Raw genomic sequence first — 17,429 nt, forward strand, 5'->3', positions numbered from 1 at the left:
GTTAGAGGATAAGAATATGATTTAACTGATGGGTTAAAAGGAATTCGATTGTTAAAAAATACCAAAGATGACACGTAGAATGATAAAAAACAAGAGATGGACTAGTTCTGAGGGCAACAGAAACATGATCACAATTGAAGAAAAAAAAACATAAGAAAAATATAAAGCGACTTACTAAGTCCAGCAACAGCTTGTTCGCAGAACTATTAGTTTCAAAATGTTCTTTTCTGTGTCATCTATCCTAGAGAGTGGTATCAGAAGGGAAGAAGAAGCTAACATTCAGATAATTGGGTTGACATTCACTTTTATAATCAACCTGGGAAAAATAGTCTCGAGCTTTCTCGATACACCAAAAAACCACAATAACTTCATTTTAATTAAAGTAATACGATGCATGGACGACATATCATCATCAAGGAAAATACGTAGAAACCAGACTTACGGATCACGGTGTCTATTGAGAAAACCCGTCAATGAAAGCAACTAGAGTGTCCTCATCTCATGAAAATATTCACTCATGGGCATGGATATATTCCGGGTGATACCAAGCTCTGCTTGAGACGGTGGTTGGGAACGGGAACCAACACGGTATCCATTCCAGACGAATAGAAATGACATTAACCGCTAATATTCTCTCTTTCAACGTAATGAGACTATTGAAAGTGCGTATATTCGTGGGTTAAGGAATCGAAAGCTTTTTAAGGTCACGAAATATAGCGACAAGAGTCAAACTAGAGTCAAGAGCTGAATGTAGAAAATTTAAAAGAGTAGCATATGCAAGAGGTGTTGAGTGCTTTGCTCGGAAAACAAATTCAAAATCATGAAAAAAAATCTTTGATTCTAAAAAAAGGGAAAAGATACATTTTTGATAATGTAGCTAAATGCAAACAGTAGAGATGTCAACCAATTATCATTTCGATCACTCTCGGTAACACATTTGAATAAAACAATCACCTCAGCTCCCATAAGAGAACTGAGAAACTTGCATTCACAAATGACATATTTACGAAAACTGACAAGGGAGAAATAATTGAAGGACGAATTTATTTTACTTTCTTATAGGATATACAATCAAGATATACATTTTAATTCCTGGTAATTTATGCTTTAATGTTACTTCTTACTCTCCGTTGGATAAATGTGGTGATTTTTTATTTAATCTTGTTTTAAAACTGAAATAAGATTCCTACTCTCCCTTCTATATAGTCATGAGTTAACGGAAGTAATCAAGGGCTGCATATTATCCAGATTTGAAACAAAGGTTCGATATAGATATTTCGATATCTATATCGAAGATATAATATTTCATATCATATGGTTCGATATATAGATATGGTTCGATATAGATATTTCAGTAACAAGGTTATTGAAATCGACAAGGTTGTTGACGACAAGGTTGTCCAATGTAGGATCTGAAGTTTTGCGGATCTGTGGTTTGCTCAGCCACAAAAACTTACGACAAAGTAAATATCTTTAATAAAAGGGCTTTGAGAAGACTGTGTGCAGCCCTTAAAAGGGTCAAAAACGAGCCAAATATTCTTTTTCTCAAATCTGCTTGAAAATGTCACGGCAAATAGACGTGATTAGGAAGGACAATGGGGTTACACTCATTATTAGCGTAAAATATTCGGTTTATTCTGCTTATTTGCTTTAAAGGTACATTCCTTGTAGACAGCTAAATTAAAAGTCCAGAACCAATGCAACCTCAATTAAGGTAAATGAATTAATTAAGGAAATAGATCTGGTTGTATTTGTCTTTTAGTACTTAATATTGTTCTAAGATAATAATACTTAATTAATTCTAATAAATGACCTTTACATGTATTTATTTAAACAAGCAATCATAACAGCATGATCTGGTAAGAGCTTAAGACGAGCAAAAATAAAGTCTAACAATAAATTTAAACTAAAAACTAACAGAGATTACAATCAATGAATACATCTAAAATAATCAATCAAATTAGATGAAAAGATAGCGTCCTGTTATAAAATTGAAAAAGGAATTATAAAACGAAGAGAAAATAAACCAAATCTCAAGTCAAAATGAAAATGAACAGAAATTGATAGATACAAATGAAGGGCTACCGTCCCCTAAACCTTCTAAGGACTATAGCATTATTTGTGCTTTAAAGAAAACAAAACAGATTATAGACAATTTCGGCTCATGTACTTATAACATAAGAAAACTAAAATAATTAATTTAAAAGAATGATTTATCAATTTTATATTAAGTTATCAGTTCATTTCTATTAGTTCTACCAAGTGATCTTGATTAATATGGTGATTTTATTTACTTTTCATTGGGATTTGAACAAATAAAGACAGCACTTTCCAAAATATGTGTCATTTTCAACTCAACAAAAATGAAACTGAGATTGTTTAGTAGTTCGTAAGCTTTGACTATCCTCGTGATGCTATTTTTGTTCCTGTTGTGTTATCAAAAAATCAAAACTACAGCTCAAATGACGCTTTAGACTTTTAACGGTTGTTTATTTTTGTTTCGTTCTTTTTGGATTTCATTTATCCATTGATAATCATTTTTGCTCACTTTAAACTTAAATTATTATATTTATTTATTCCTGCCTGTCTAAGGTTTTAATCAGACTCTTTAGATTCAGAAGCATCACTCCAGAGTGGCCTATAGTAAAGAGACATAAGCCTTCACTGTGTGTTTTTCAAAAGAAACGTGTTTCTCTCTCTTAAAAATATTTATCCTGAAAAATATCCCCTAGAAACTTTGCTTCTAATAGAAAATTCTCCTTGAGGAAATCCCCCCCCCCAAAAAAAATAAATCCGTCTATCCCAGATTACAAATACTACGTGCTTAAGAGCAGATTGCGCAACTTATAGCCATTTCTCCGGGGACTTAATTCTTGTACCTTTCATATACGTTCAAACAGTGACTATCTCAAAATCTCATCAGATATCTTCACGGAAAAAATGGGCGCGGAAAGGGGACTATTTGCCTTCCCCACTTCTTGGTCACTTAAAAAGGACACTCCAACTTTTGATTTGCATTTGAATGAGCCCTCTCTCAATTTTCTAGGACCATTGTTTGATACGATTGCCTCTGGGGAAAACAAAAAATCCACACACACGCAGATAAACAACAACAACGAATAAACACAAATCCATGATCTTTTTCCTGAAAAAAAAAAAAAACACTTTTAGGTTCGCATAAAATGATGTTATTTCATTTGTTGATGGATAAGTCTATCAATCTGGTCTAGGTGGGCCCACCCCACCTAGACCTTTCTTAAATCCTGGTGCTCCCCTCATGATATTTAAAGTTTGTTATTAAAAATTTTACTTGTAATCACCGGAAGGAAGCTTAAAAGGCGATTTAATTGGCATCTTTTCTCAGGTCGTCTTAAAGGCATATTTTATGCTAGAAAAAACAATTGTCTTAATGCACCACCTTTTATACAATGTATGACGTCATTGCTACCCTATTTTTACTCTTTAAATGAATACGAATGTGACAATATTTGCATGAAAAATGTTTTTTTTTTCAAAATTGAGGCTCTAAAGTACAGTCACCCGAAGGGCGGGCGAGGGGTCATGACCCATCAAAATATTAACATGCCCCACCAGTGGGACCGACGCTCAACGTTGGGAATCACAGGGTTAGGCAGAATATAGAAGACAAATTTTGCTTAGCATGACAAATTTTCGTAGTTATAACCTTTCAGTTTTTCTATGAGAGTTATTTTAGTAAGTTTTTTATTACTTTTGAAAAAAACTTTTTATTGTTCCAATTAAACAACCCTTTGTTTCAGGAGTCGTTCTTAAAGAATTGGGAGAAACTAAAAACTTTAGCCTAAACAGCGAGGTGTTGAGGAGGAGGCAACCGCTTTCATATAAGTAATAATTTCTCTTAAGTTTTAATGTCGCTCCTTGCTTTCAGTTGAAAAAAATTGTTTTTTTTTTATTTAATTTCTGATCGGTTTTTAAATAAACTGAGGAAATCTGGCCCATCTCCACTGAGAAATATGCTCCCGACGGATATATCCTCTAGAAAATTCAATTCTGGTGAAAATTTACCCAAGAAAATTACCCTTAACAGCTCTACGCATAGAATTGAGACATAAAAGAGAAAGCAAGAAATCTAAAAGAATTTAGTATAGGAATTCTTTCCAATTCCCCCAATGAATAATTTTCTCTGACAATTTCGCCCTCTGGAAACTTCCCTCCCCATGGAAGGTTCACCCGTGAAAAGAACCCCAGCAGAAAATTCGTCCTTCCACCCTAAAATGTGCGCCTGCTTCCCTATAACATATACTATGCGTAAACCATGGACAATTTTTATAATTTAAAGACCTTTCCCCTGGGAATATGGGGTAGTCATGTTATATCTAAGGGAATAGTTGATGAACCTTTACACTATGATAAACAAAATGAATAGCTAAAAAGTTTCAATCAAAGTGTATTTGATGGTATTGAGTGAAGAGGGGTTTGTAACTTGCTAGTTGGTGTAGCCTACCCATACTCACTGTAACCTAGAATTAAGTGTTTACGCAACAGGTACAAACGATAATGTAAAACAATGAAGTAGTTTCTTAATAATTAGTGTCACCTAAGGTATTTTAATCCTGGAAAGTTATGGATAGCTTTATAATACCAATTAGATTATATAAGATATTACTCCGACTTTTCATCTGCCAGTATGTCTACGATTGAAAAGGATAAAATTCAGCTGGCTGCAAAGTCAGGTTAGTACCTTCTTTCGATATCCTTTTGTTATTGTTGTTTTTTCAACGCTTAGGAATAGCCTTTGATCGTGTGATTACTGATCGTGTTCTTCTTTGAACATAACGTTTTAAAAGCTTTGATAGGCTGACAATTTCTTCGTTTAGCCGATAGCAAAGAAACAAAACCAAAATGTTACTCCCGCAACACTTTATTCGGCGAAGCCGGAGAAAGGTTGCCGCAACACTTCACGTTGCTCAGGCAACGTAGGTCTATTTTTTCGTCCAGTTTTGGCAAGACCTGTAAATCTTTAGATCGGGAATGAAATATTTCTCAGTTTACTTAAGTAGGCTCGATTGTTTGTTTTTTATAAATAGGGCCTCGGAGTACACCCACAGAGTTCAAAAGGCTTTCGTTTCCTTGACCAACGAAATTCGAATCAGAATGTGAAAGGAAATACCAATACTTGGATCGATTCTTATGTGTTTGGAAAGGTTACCTCCATTAGATTCTCTTCGTGCACTGATATTAGCTAGTAATTTTGCAGCTGCTGCCTGATCCGATGGGTCATAATCATGCTATCAAAATTACCTTTTCGATTTTCCTAAGCATCGAAATTAACGATATGAATTCTTGATTTTAGCAGCTTGTGTATTCCTAGCAAAGTAAGCCCCGACCTTAGATAAAACACAACCAGCCTGGGGACCGAAGACTCGACTTTAGTTATACCATTCCTCTTTTTCACTGACCGTCTCAAGTGGAGTTTGGTGTCCCACAAGGACCAGTTTTAGAGCCAGTGCTTTGTTTCATTTATATTAATTACCGTACTGTGTCGGTTGTTAAACTGATACCAATTGTTTGTTGACGTCTATATTACCCAAAATCTTTTATGCCCACAAATTTAGGTCTCTACCAACAGGTGAAGACACTAGTTGCCTTACGGTTGACAGCACCCTTGGTACCGTTGTCAAAACAGAGTCTGAGATGAATTGAACGATTTGTTTCAGAGAGTAATTCAATGGTTCGAAATTAATTGTCTGGATTTTCAAAGATTAATCTAATCGAGCCATCTTCTGAAATCTAGAACGAACCCTAGATATTGTATATTGCGAATTCTTTAGAAACCGTGTTTATTTAAAACAAAGTTACATTTAGAAACACAAAGGAATTCTTTTGAACATAGAAACACAGCCCAAAGAAAAAAAATGCTCTTTGGCCAAGTTTGACCTAGAAATATGTTACAGTTGGCACGCATAGCTGTACAACACTTTGAAAATAACCCAATGATATACTTTGGAACAAGATTGTTGTGCAAAATTAAGACGAGGAAAACACTACAGTTCACTTCCCTTGTGATTTTTCAACTCAAAATGTACATCGCTTACGAAATTCCAAAATCACTATTAGAGGTTATAATGCGGTGATCAGAAAAAAAATAATAGAATAGATCTACATGGTTTAGTAATTCAATTTTTAACTAGGGCTACATCAAAACTAGCTTAAACGTACAGTAGCCTTAAATGATGATAATGGTGCGAACAAAGATAAAAACAAGGTTTGCTCTGAGGTATGGATAGTATCTTATTTATAAAAATAAACGTATATATATCATATAATTTTTTTTTTAACCAAATAGGCTATTAGTCTTGACATAGAGCATTTTTTGTTCTATTATTTTGACATTTGTTTTCTATCGAAAATGGATAGGGTTGGGGAGCTTTCAGAGACCTTATCAATCTAAAAAATTTTGAAGTCACATTAATAATGTCTACCTGGGCAGATATTTTCTTAGAAATGGCTTTAGCAATAAAAATAGAATTGAATAGGAAATCTATTTAAAATGCCTAAAGGTACTCATTATAATTAGAAAGACAAAGAACTAAAATACGTTACATTAAAATGAACAGATACAAAATATACAATCATTAAAAGCAGGAGTCCCTAGCGCCATAAACATCAAGCATTATCTTACCTAAAACTGAAAAACTATAGATTTAAAATTTTACAATTTTGTGCACATTGAACTAGTAAAAGACAAATTTGATTGTCATATTTGTAAAAAAACACCAGTTAAAACATCTTTCATTCCTTTTTTTTTGTCAAACAAAATTTTTCGGCATATAAAAATTTTAATATCTTAATTGCAAAGAATAAGCAAGCATTAGTGACCAAAAGCGCGTTTTTTCTGCATTTTTGGTAGTTTTCGACTTCTCTTCTTTGTTTACAATAACAATAAAACTGAAAATTCATCAGAAAGATTTAACCAAAGAAGAAGACCGTTGATAAAATAACTACAGGAACAACCCATTTATTACGATGGTGTGACATTATTCCAGGCTCTTAGAATCAACCGTGTTATAACCAAGGACATAAGGGTGCTATCACAAAGAGTGAAAAACCCTTTATTTTGACTGTTGCCCTTCATCGAGAATTCACAGTGTGACAATATTATTACTACTTCTACTAATAACTCACTGCAGCACCGAGCCGCCTGAGGCTCACACAGCTACGCACACTCCTCCTCCAACGTAATCTATTCAAGGGCTCCCTCTTTACACCCTCCCAGGAAGTTCCTATTTACTTTAATTATTTGTTTATGACATCCTACCAACCCAGATGAGGACGACCTGCTTTCCGTGTAGCCCCAAACGGTTGGCCAGAAAGGACAATCTTTGGCAATCTTTCATTCTTCTTCTGCAGATCGTGGCCTAGCCATCTCAACCTTATGTAATTAGTAGTTTGTGACAAATGCACGTGATTGTAGCGCGCAAAATATCAGTTACTTACACGCATATTCATCTTCGGAGCCTCGGGGCAGGGGGGTCAGGGGTTGGTTGGAATTCAAAAATAAAATGCAAAGGGTATACAAAATGTATGAGTATTTCAGAAAGTACGAGCAAAGTAACACATATCTTGAAGTTTGGGGACAGGAGGCACGAAGAACCCTACTTCAGTATGAGTAATAATTTATATGAAATGTCTTCAAATTGAAGTTATGTAGCTGCGATGCGTCCAGATAATCAATATGATTAGTTGAAGTCGCAATCATAAATTTCAAGGCTTCTTAACTTTTGCTTTACTGAGGTTTCCTAAAAATTTTGCTTCAATACGAGGAAAATTTGACCCTTTGGTCAAATCTACGGTCGTTGTTTTTTCAAGCGACGAGGAAACAAATCGAAACAAACAAAATGGGCTAGAGACCTCTCAATGCCGCTACAAGTAGGTATGCAATAGAGGGAGAGGGGTTAGACCGTCACCTTTCCTGAGATCTCACTAATAAATTTATAAATTTTGTTTTTGTAAGATCCTGTATTATTTGTTTTTAGCTTATTTACCCCCACCACGGCAAAAATCGATTCTTGCGTTAAGTTAAACTTGTGTTTTTTATATTCTAGTCTGTAAACACGCTTGTTGCTTCAGAAGTAACAAGAACTATATAAGTATTAGCTTAAGGAATAACAATGAATAAATATGAAGAACTAAAAACAAAGATGAACTATGAACAATTCAAAAAAAACTTCCCTTTAAAACCAATTTAGAAATTGTTATTTTTTTACAAAAAAGGGTATATGAAGCTACAAACTTTTTTCTCTTTTCAAACATAAGCTATTTCTTTGGTCTACTGATTTTTGAACGCTTAAACTATGATTTTTTTTTTCTTTAGGCCAGTAGCAAACCCTGGTCACCTATCTTAAAAACAGGCCAGGCAATGACAAACAGGGCCACCTGAATCGCAATGAAATAGTACGTTAATAAAATGGAAAAAAAATAAAGAATTAAATACAATTATTTGCAGCATTAAAATCACAGTCTTCGAAGCAAAAAATAAAGAAGAAAAAATGTGGGCCACATTTAAATGAAAGGAAAAAAGCTTAAAAGCTTGCAGTTAGGGGGTATGGGTTGGTCACCTTGCCATAATGTCCCCTTTTTGGAGGGCTAGACCAAATATACAATTACTTTATTATACTGATTTCATATCCAAAAAGTTCCAACTCGTGAAGAATTTTCAAGTTTTTTGTGGGAAATGGGCTCCAAACCCCAAGACTTCCCCTCTACTACAGTTCTATCTATGAATCTTTTGTCTGATGAACTATAAAAGAGAGCAATTAAGAGGGATAAACCACAAAAACAACAACCCGAAACTGGCTAATTCATAGAAGAACATATAGAGGAATAAGAGCCAAATATAAACGCAATAAAACTTTTGAACATTCTCAATGACATGTTTTCAAAAAACAAGAATATTTTTCACGGTATATTTAAATATTACAGTTTAGTGGAGGAAGTTTAGTTGACCCTTTGATAGCACACATTTTCTTAAAAAATAAGACTAAAAGAATATTTATTTATACATACACACACACACACACACACACACATATATATATATATATATATATATATATATATATATATATATATATATATATATATATATATATATATATATATATATATAGAAACAACGAAGATAATGCTGTTGCTGTTTTCACTTTATAAGTTCTATTCACAAGGAACTGAATTTTATGTGCAATTTGTTTCTAATTTCTTAATTTGAAATGAGGTATATTGTTGTGGAGCTTAATATTCGATGTAAGGTGATATTTTCGATTAGTTGGTGCGCAATTTTACTTGAGAGTTGACATCCATCGGAAATGGTTGTGATGCAACTAAGGGCTCCTTAGACTTACAGAGGCAGAATCTTTATAAGTTTCTGTTGTATCTGCCTCTCATTTATCTTAATAATATCTTCAGTATTTTTCAATCTGATCATAGTATAAATGATGATAATGATACAGATTTACTTCATTAAAATGACGGTTAGCTCCCTTTAGGAAAAGTTAAAACAAAATTAAAATTCAGAATTACTCTTCTGCCGTTCCTGCTATTATAAAAACATCAGTTGGAAAGAAAAAAAAATATAAATTTAAATTTATAAATATAAATTTAAATCTAAAAATATAAATTATAAGTTTTATATAAATAATAGCAGTGAATAGCAATACAAATTTAGTGACTTTTTATCGAGCCTGAAATGCACCCTGCATTCTTAGAGGAAAGCCTTTTAAATATCCCACCGAAATATCCTTATTTAACAAATGTCAATATCCAAACACTTCAACAGGTTACACCAACGAATTTGGAAATAAACAGAAATTTGTTATTATATAGTCTTATATAAAATTGATATTATATAGACTGATATAAACTGATATTACATAGGCTTTTAAGGGCATGTAAGCAGGAATTTCTTTCGGGGGAAGAGGTAAACAGTGAAAAATTGTAATTTCAATAAGGGGCGCGATAAAAGTCTTGAACTGTAGAGTTTCAGAGTGTCCAAGCCCCAAAACCTCCCCTGCGTACATCCGTAATAAGGGCCAATTGGTTCGTTTTTTAAAGAGGATTAAACACAAAAACCGGTTTTTTCAACTGAAGGGCTTTTTCAATCTCCAAAGACACAGTTCTTCGGTCTTTCAATTATACTGAACAAAATGGTTATCTCAAAATTTTGATCCAGCCAATTTGACAAAAAAGGGGCGTGGAAGGGGGGCTAGTTGCCCTCCAGTTTTTAATCACTTAAAAAGAGCACTACAACTTTTAATTTCCATTTGCATAAGCCCTCTCACGATATTCTAACACTGTGTCGATATGATCAACCCTGGAAAAAAATAAAAAAGTAAAAAATAAGTAATATAAAATAAAATAAACGCGCATCCGTGATCATTCTTTTGGCAAAAAGTAAAAATTTCCAATTTTTTAGAGCTTTTTTAGGAGCTTGAAACCTCTTCAGTAGGGTTCTTTGACACGCTGAAACTGCCAGTGTGATTTTCATTAAGATTGTATGACTTTTAGGTGTTTTTTTTTCTTTTTTTAAAAATCAGGCAAGTTTTCTCAGGGTCGTAACCTCACAACAACAGGTTATAAACGTGCAATAGGAAACAACAACGAGAACACTATAGAGCCAGTTAATAAGGTACGCTCACTAAGTTAAAATTATCCTTTTTTTGTCTTATTGTTCTTTTTATTTTTTTCTTCTTCATTTTTCATTGATTTAAGTTTATTTTCTCGATTAATTCTGTTTATTTAGCTTCTTTTTTTGTTCCCCCCACTGAAAAGTAACCCAAAGTGAAGAAAATCCAACAATAAAGGCCAAATCGATATATATATATTTTTTTAATATTGACAAATAAGGATGAAATATCTAATTGGCCTTAGCTCTGTGCATTTACAGAGGAGTTCCCTAGAAATAAGGAATAAAATAACACAAAAAATTTAATCATTGACTACTAAAAGTTTTTTTTTTTAGTCCGATTTGATTAATTCCGTAAGTACTTAATATACTTAATCATACTTAAGAAAAGTGCTTCCAAATATATTCTAAATAATGTAGTCCTATATAAAATAATATATTCCAAATATTGTGTACTGATTTCAACACGTTCTCAACATTCAAACCCATTAAAAGCTGGATATTTTCGCCGTCAAGCTAAAACCCGTAGAGCTTAGCTAATTCCGATTTTATAGCTCTTTAATATTTTTCTCCGTCATTCGCATTATGAACTTAGTTAAATTGGCTCCTGGGAATCCCACATAAGCTTTTGTGCTAAGATATCTGGAATTTACATATTTGATATGTTGAAATTTATGGCCTAAGCTACATTTACAGAATTTCTTTTTCTTGCAAACATTTGTTTTAGACAAAAAAGAAATGGTTTTTGCGATTATTTCAAAGATTATACGGACCAAAGTTTATTCCACTAAAGAAACAATATTTTCTTTTTGCAAACATCTTTTTCATAAAGATTAAGAGACGGTTTTTCGATAACTACAAAAATGTAGGACAAAATACAGAAAAAATATTTTCTTTTTATCTGCAAATTTCCTTCTTTTGTTAAAAAAGCGAAAATTTCTTTATGTAAACAGAATTTATGTAACCAAAACAGAAACAGTTTTCACAACTATTTCAAAATTATGCTTTATAACTTTATTTAAACAAAACAGAAACAGTTTTCGCAACTATTTCAAAATTATGCAGACCAACAATTATTCTGCTAATACCAAAATAATTTCTTTTTGTCTGTAAATTTCCTTCTTGTGAGTTAAAAGGAAAAAAATCTTTTCAAACATTTTTTTTATTATTTGAAAATTATGCGGACCAACGTTTATTCCATCAAAGAAAAATATTTCCTGTTTGCCTGGCTATTGCCTTTTTGTCCGCAAAAAGGAAACAATTTCTTTCTGCAAAATTTTTTTATAAACGAAAAAAAAAAAAAGGATTTCCCAATTATTTCAACATTATTAGAGCCAATGTTTATTCCACCAATGCAAAAATATTTTCTTTTTGCCTGCAAATTTCCTTCTTGTGCATTAAAAGACAAAAAAAATCTTTTGTAACATTTTTTTATAAACCAAAAAGAAACGATAATTTTTGGTTTTTTGAAAATTATGTGGGTCAACGTTTATTCCACCAAAGCAAAATATTTACTTTTTTCCTGTAAATTCTCTTTTTGTGCACAAAAAGGAAATAAATTCTTTTTGCAAAGATTATTTTATAAACACGAAAAGGATTTCCTAACTATTTCAAAATTATTGGAACAAACATTTATTCCACCACTGCAAAAATATTTCTTTTTGTCTTCAAATTACCTTTTTATGCTGTAAAAGAAAATTGCCCTTTTTGTGAACATTTTTTTTTTATTAACAATAAGACAATTTTTCCTCCGATTATTTCAAAATTATAGTGACCAATATTTATTGCACTAAACCAAAAATATGTCAAACTAAAAAATTTACATAGTTTTCATTCAGTAAAATTACCATGAGGAGCTTTTCTTTTCTAAAAACATTCTATTAAAAACTTATATAAAAACCCAACTTCAGTTGCAGTTATTCAAAAGAAAATATGAGATACTTTTTGTCAAAAGGTATTAGTAACCCCATCAAGGCCGTGTTCAGGTAAGGGGTTAGGGGTTTAAATCCCCCCTCTTCGAAATGTTTGTCCAAGCTGTAAAAATGTAATAAAAATGGAGAAAAACGCATTTTTGATACGTTTTTAAAGTTTTTTTGTGTACTGCAGCAAGCTAGGTTGCAGTGGTAACTGCAATCTAGTAAAGCAGGAACTACGACCCATAGTAACCATAAAAAAAACTCGTTTGAAAAACAACTGGCAGATGAGAAAAAAATGTCATTTCTAGCCGATTTAGAAACCATGAGTGTTATATAAATTGTTCTTAATAGTAAAAATGTTACTTTGAAAACAAATATTTTATTTAGATTCCATTAGGCTATGGCTGGGTTTTTCCCAAAATGCGTCATAAATCCTTTTCTAAAATGCAGAAACCGTTAGAAGTGGAATTTTGGCACCAAAATTTTGTTCCATATCACGAAGGAAACACAAAAACAATCCTTGTGCAAAAACAAATGTTAGTCAATATGGCTGTCCTCTCCTGGAACTTAGAATCTGCATAAAAACTATATTTTCAGTTCAGAATGGACCATTCCTAATTTTGTCCTCGTCCTAGCCGAGTGGTTAGCACACTAGACTTAAGATCCCGAAGATAGGGTTTCGAGTCCGGGTGTCGCTTGTGATTTGGATTGGGAATGGGGTCTGGTATGACTCTATAAGCTCAGCCTGAGTCAACCCTGTTTCGAGTTCGTACCAGGAAAAATCTGGGGGGAAAACATGGGGAGTATTGGAAGATTCGTCCCCAGCCACGCAATGCACTCCCCGCCGAAGGCAGAAAATCAGAAGATCGAGTCATGGGCTACGTAGACCATTGATTAGCATGCGAAAAACTTAAATTTCTAACTTATGACAGGGCAAGTCCAACGGTGAAATCGGAATCTTTCCTCCTGCTGTACTTTCAAAGTTAGGGCATAGTACCTATTGGGGCAGAAAAGATTTCAGTGGTTTTCCGGAGCAAAAACCTAGTAAAATATAATATGAACAATCTCAGTCACCCACTTGCCTCCAAGTCCTATGGACATGATCTGTCTTGACAGATCCGTCTTGGCTTTACTCTAATTAGCCACTGATCTCAAGTCTTTCATCACACCCACCGAGTTGAGAGCTTAAAAATCAACAGATTAGCTAAATTCTTCCTCTTTATCTCTCCTGGTTCAGAATGTAAAAATCACAATTTTAGGATTTTCTCAAAAATTTTAAAAATACCGATACAAGGTTTTGGCAGCCTAGCCAAAGAGCGATTGAAATATCAAAAACCACAAGTTTTTCAAAGACCTTCAGTATTTTCATTAGCTTGACAACATAAGTCCTTTCAAATTTCCACAGGAGTTACTCACTAAGAATAATTCCAGTCTAACTGACAAGACTTCAAACAGCAGAAAAATTCAAACACAAGAAACCTGACACTAAGTTAAATCCACAGTTGAGTTTTTCCACAAACAATGAGAAACTAGGATAGAAGTTATTTTTTCAAATGTTTTATTTAGTTAATTTTTATCTTACTTTTTTTCGTCGTATTCTTTGTTTCTTTTTCTTTTAGTAAAAGTATCTATTATAATAAATATTGCTCTTTATATTTGATTGTCAAATTGCTACTTCATTAATATTCAGGTTGTGTTTCAAACATGCTATTTTCTTTAATTTTGAATTCGAACATGTTTTAATTCCTTCAGATAAAATACCGAAAAGAGATATTTTTTCGAATTCTAGGAGGGAGAGGAATCTAGGGGGAAAATGAAATCTAGAGGGGAGGAGGGATGCGGTGTTAATTTTGGAAAGTATAGTGGAAATGCCAAATATTTTTTTTTATAAAATCTAAGGGGCGATGGGGGTAAGGAAGCAACTACACAATTACAATATTAATGGTTATAATACTTCGAAAGATATACCGTATTGAATATGTTTTTAATTAAGAATTAAAAAAGTATTATTTAGTGTCATTTTGAGTAACTTCTTATGCTTCGTTTTTCAAGACTATGGCGTACAAATTCCACTGATAGCTCTGAACGACATCTGCATCTTATCTAAACAGATCTTAACAAACTTAAACTGGTCAGATGCGATATTCAAACGCAAAAATTAAACAAAAGTGAAATAAAGCCCGTGCTTATTCTTAAATTCCATAATCATATCATAGATTACATTCTGCTACCACAGGAAAGGAAAATACGCAATATGGTTTAATATAACGATATTTGGAGTCCAGTCATATAAGTTATAAGAGTCTAAAAAACAGCGAATCACTAAAAAAAAAGAAGCGAAATGTGGAAATAGGAATGTAAGAAAATATACAAGTAACATGAGAAAATAACAAGAAGACAGATATATCAGTCTGAAAACATCAATGTGAAAAAATTGGGACTATAATATAAGACTAAAAACTTTCAATATCCACCATATTGCACCAATGGGACCATATTTCACCGGGACACCGGTGCATGACAATAATACTAGACATTGTCTCCTCTTCATGAAGGTACTAATAGGGAATAGTGCCTTGGCTGGTAGAAAATTAATAAATTTGGATTTATCTATTGTCACAACTTTGACTCTTCCCTCTCCTGTAAACGAAAAAAAAAATTATGACGTATTGATAGATTAACAAAATTTTGAGACATACAAACTTTAAACCAGTGGCGGTTCTCGCCTCTCATACACCCAGGGGAAAATCTTGATTAGACCATCCCCCGTCTCCTAAAAAAATTTCAGACCAAATTTTAATAAATTTTTTATTTATTAACAAAATTATTTCAAATATTTAATAACTATTATTTTATTTATTTTATTAATTAATTAATAAATCCCTAATTATTTTCATTTATTAACTACACCCCCTACTTTACTCCAATAAAAGTAAAATTTCAAAATAAATTTTTTTTTTTATAACCGTTAGATAATTTATTTAAAATTTTGTGCCTCTAAAATTTCTGCACCTGGGCCAAATGACCACACTGTTCCCTTACTGAAACCAGATCTGCTTAAAAAAACCTATAAATCCATTCCGACTGATTCTGTAATAGATACCAAACCTCTTATCTCTTTGCAAAAGTCTATTCACGTTAACCATTTTCCCTAAAAGACTTGTAATTTAGAACTAAAATTCTAATACTTAGTTTGAATACGCCCACAGGCAATTAAATGTGTGGGCAAACATATTTCTTGATACAAATTTGTTTTAATTATACATTCTGGAAAGAACTAATATAAATTGGTTAGGAGGGCTTTTATCTCCCTTTTGTTTTTATTGCGTTTTTAAGAGACTAATACGAATATAATATAAGAATATAATAAATAATTTAAGGCCATTCTTTTCTCTTTTCCATTATTCTGCTATTGGGTTTTCAACACGCATAGGTAGTTTCTGAATTTAAGGATACTGTATAAAAATAAAGACGGTATTTCAGTCCGTTAAAAGAAGGGGACAAATATAGACAAAGGGTGGAATTATATCGCCTGTATAGACAAGCGACCTTAGCGCGACGAAATGAATAATAACTATTAAGAAGAACAAAACAGTTAGCACAGAAAACCAAGAAAGTATACAAAGGATACGATAAGAGGCAGAGAGAAACTAATATCTTGGGCCACTAGGAGAGATGGGTCTATAGACCCTAATGCTACCAACGATAGACACATTGAAGTATACAATAAATGAATCAGTACACACATGGTGTTCCATTTTAAAATGATAAATATATCACATTTTTATTTGTTTAATTATTGTGCTTGTGTTATGTTATACAAGCACAAATCCTACTTGACAACGCATGTCTTCAATGAACAGCGAGAAGCTGACACAAGTCAGAGCAAAACAGGGTGAAAAAGGATAACTCTTGGGAGAGCTGCTAGCAGGCAACATTGCTGTCATAAAGAATGTCATTTCCCTTTTATTTATCGGGGCAAGCCATGCATTCGAGCACCTTAAGCTGATTAAAATTCAATCTTGGCTTTTTGGCATTTCAAACGATGCTTGTCTTCAATGAACAGCGAGAAGCTGACGCTGAGCGTCAAGGTCAGAGCAAAACATTGTGAAAAAGGATAACCCTTGGGAGAGCTGCTAACAGGCAACATTGCTGTCACAAAGAATGTCATTTCCCTTTTATTTATCGGGCCAGACCATCAGCTATTCGAGCACCTTCAGCTAGCCTTTCATAGAATGGTAATACCAGAAAGAGGTTGTTCTTGGTTACTCCACAGCTCTCTGGTTTAGCTGGAGAGTTCAAGGGTCAGTTTGACGTGGAGCGTGAGCGTGAGCGTGACAAAACCAGAGAGCAAGATGCCCTTGAGCCAAGTTTTGTCAAGAAGAAGCATTCTACTATCGACAAGATTAAGACAGCTATTCTGAAACTTGGAAACCTAGTTGCCTCTAACGGTGACATGCTGCACAAAGGGATCACACATGCCTATATCTTTGACGAATATGTACCATCAATTTTGAATGCAGATGTGACCGGTCAAAAGCTGTATGCAAAATATGTTATACAGTGAATAAATGGAGACGTCAGCCTATTAGTACCAGTAAAGACAGAGAGCAAAATGATGCGCAATTTAAAACAAAAAACACACACAATAAAGCCAAGAGACAAGACAGCGAATCTTAAGAAGACTATGGATCGGTATGGCACACTGATGATCCTTGCCGAATCCAGTAGAGGCATCAACAAGAAAGGAGCCACTGGTAATTATGAGTTCACTCTGACACTGAGAGCTCTTTTAGCACTGGACAGCACAATTTTCCCATGTCCAGACAGATACAAGTTGATCCACCTACTCA

General features: G+C 33.3%; 1 protein-coding gene across 1 annotated transcript in view; it reads right to left on the bottom strand.

Moving 5' to 3' along the window:
* Positions 1-1,817: 1,817 nt before the first annotated feature.
* Positions 1,818-17,429, bottom strand: part of LOC136036533 (cGMP-inhibited 3',5'-cyclic phosphodiesterase 3A-like) — a 266,516-nt gene continuing 250,904 nt past the window's right edge. Inside the window, exon 19 of the mRNA XM_065718837.1 lies at positions 1,818-3,145. Coding sequence (XP_065574909.1) covers positions 3,035-3,145 — 111 coding nt within the window. The 3' untranslated portion in view covers positions 1,818-3,034. The remainder of the gene's footprint in view (positions 3,146-17,429) is intronic.

This window comes from Artemia franciscana, chromosome 15, assembly GCF_032884065.1.
Source record: "Artemia franciscana chromosome 15, ASM3288406v1, whole genome shotgun sequence".
Classification (NCBI taxonomy): Eukaryota; Metazoa; Arthropoda; class Branchiopoda; order Anostraca; family Artemiidae; genus Artemia; species Artemia franciscana.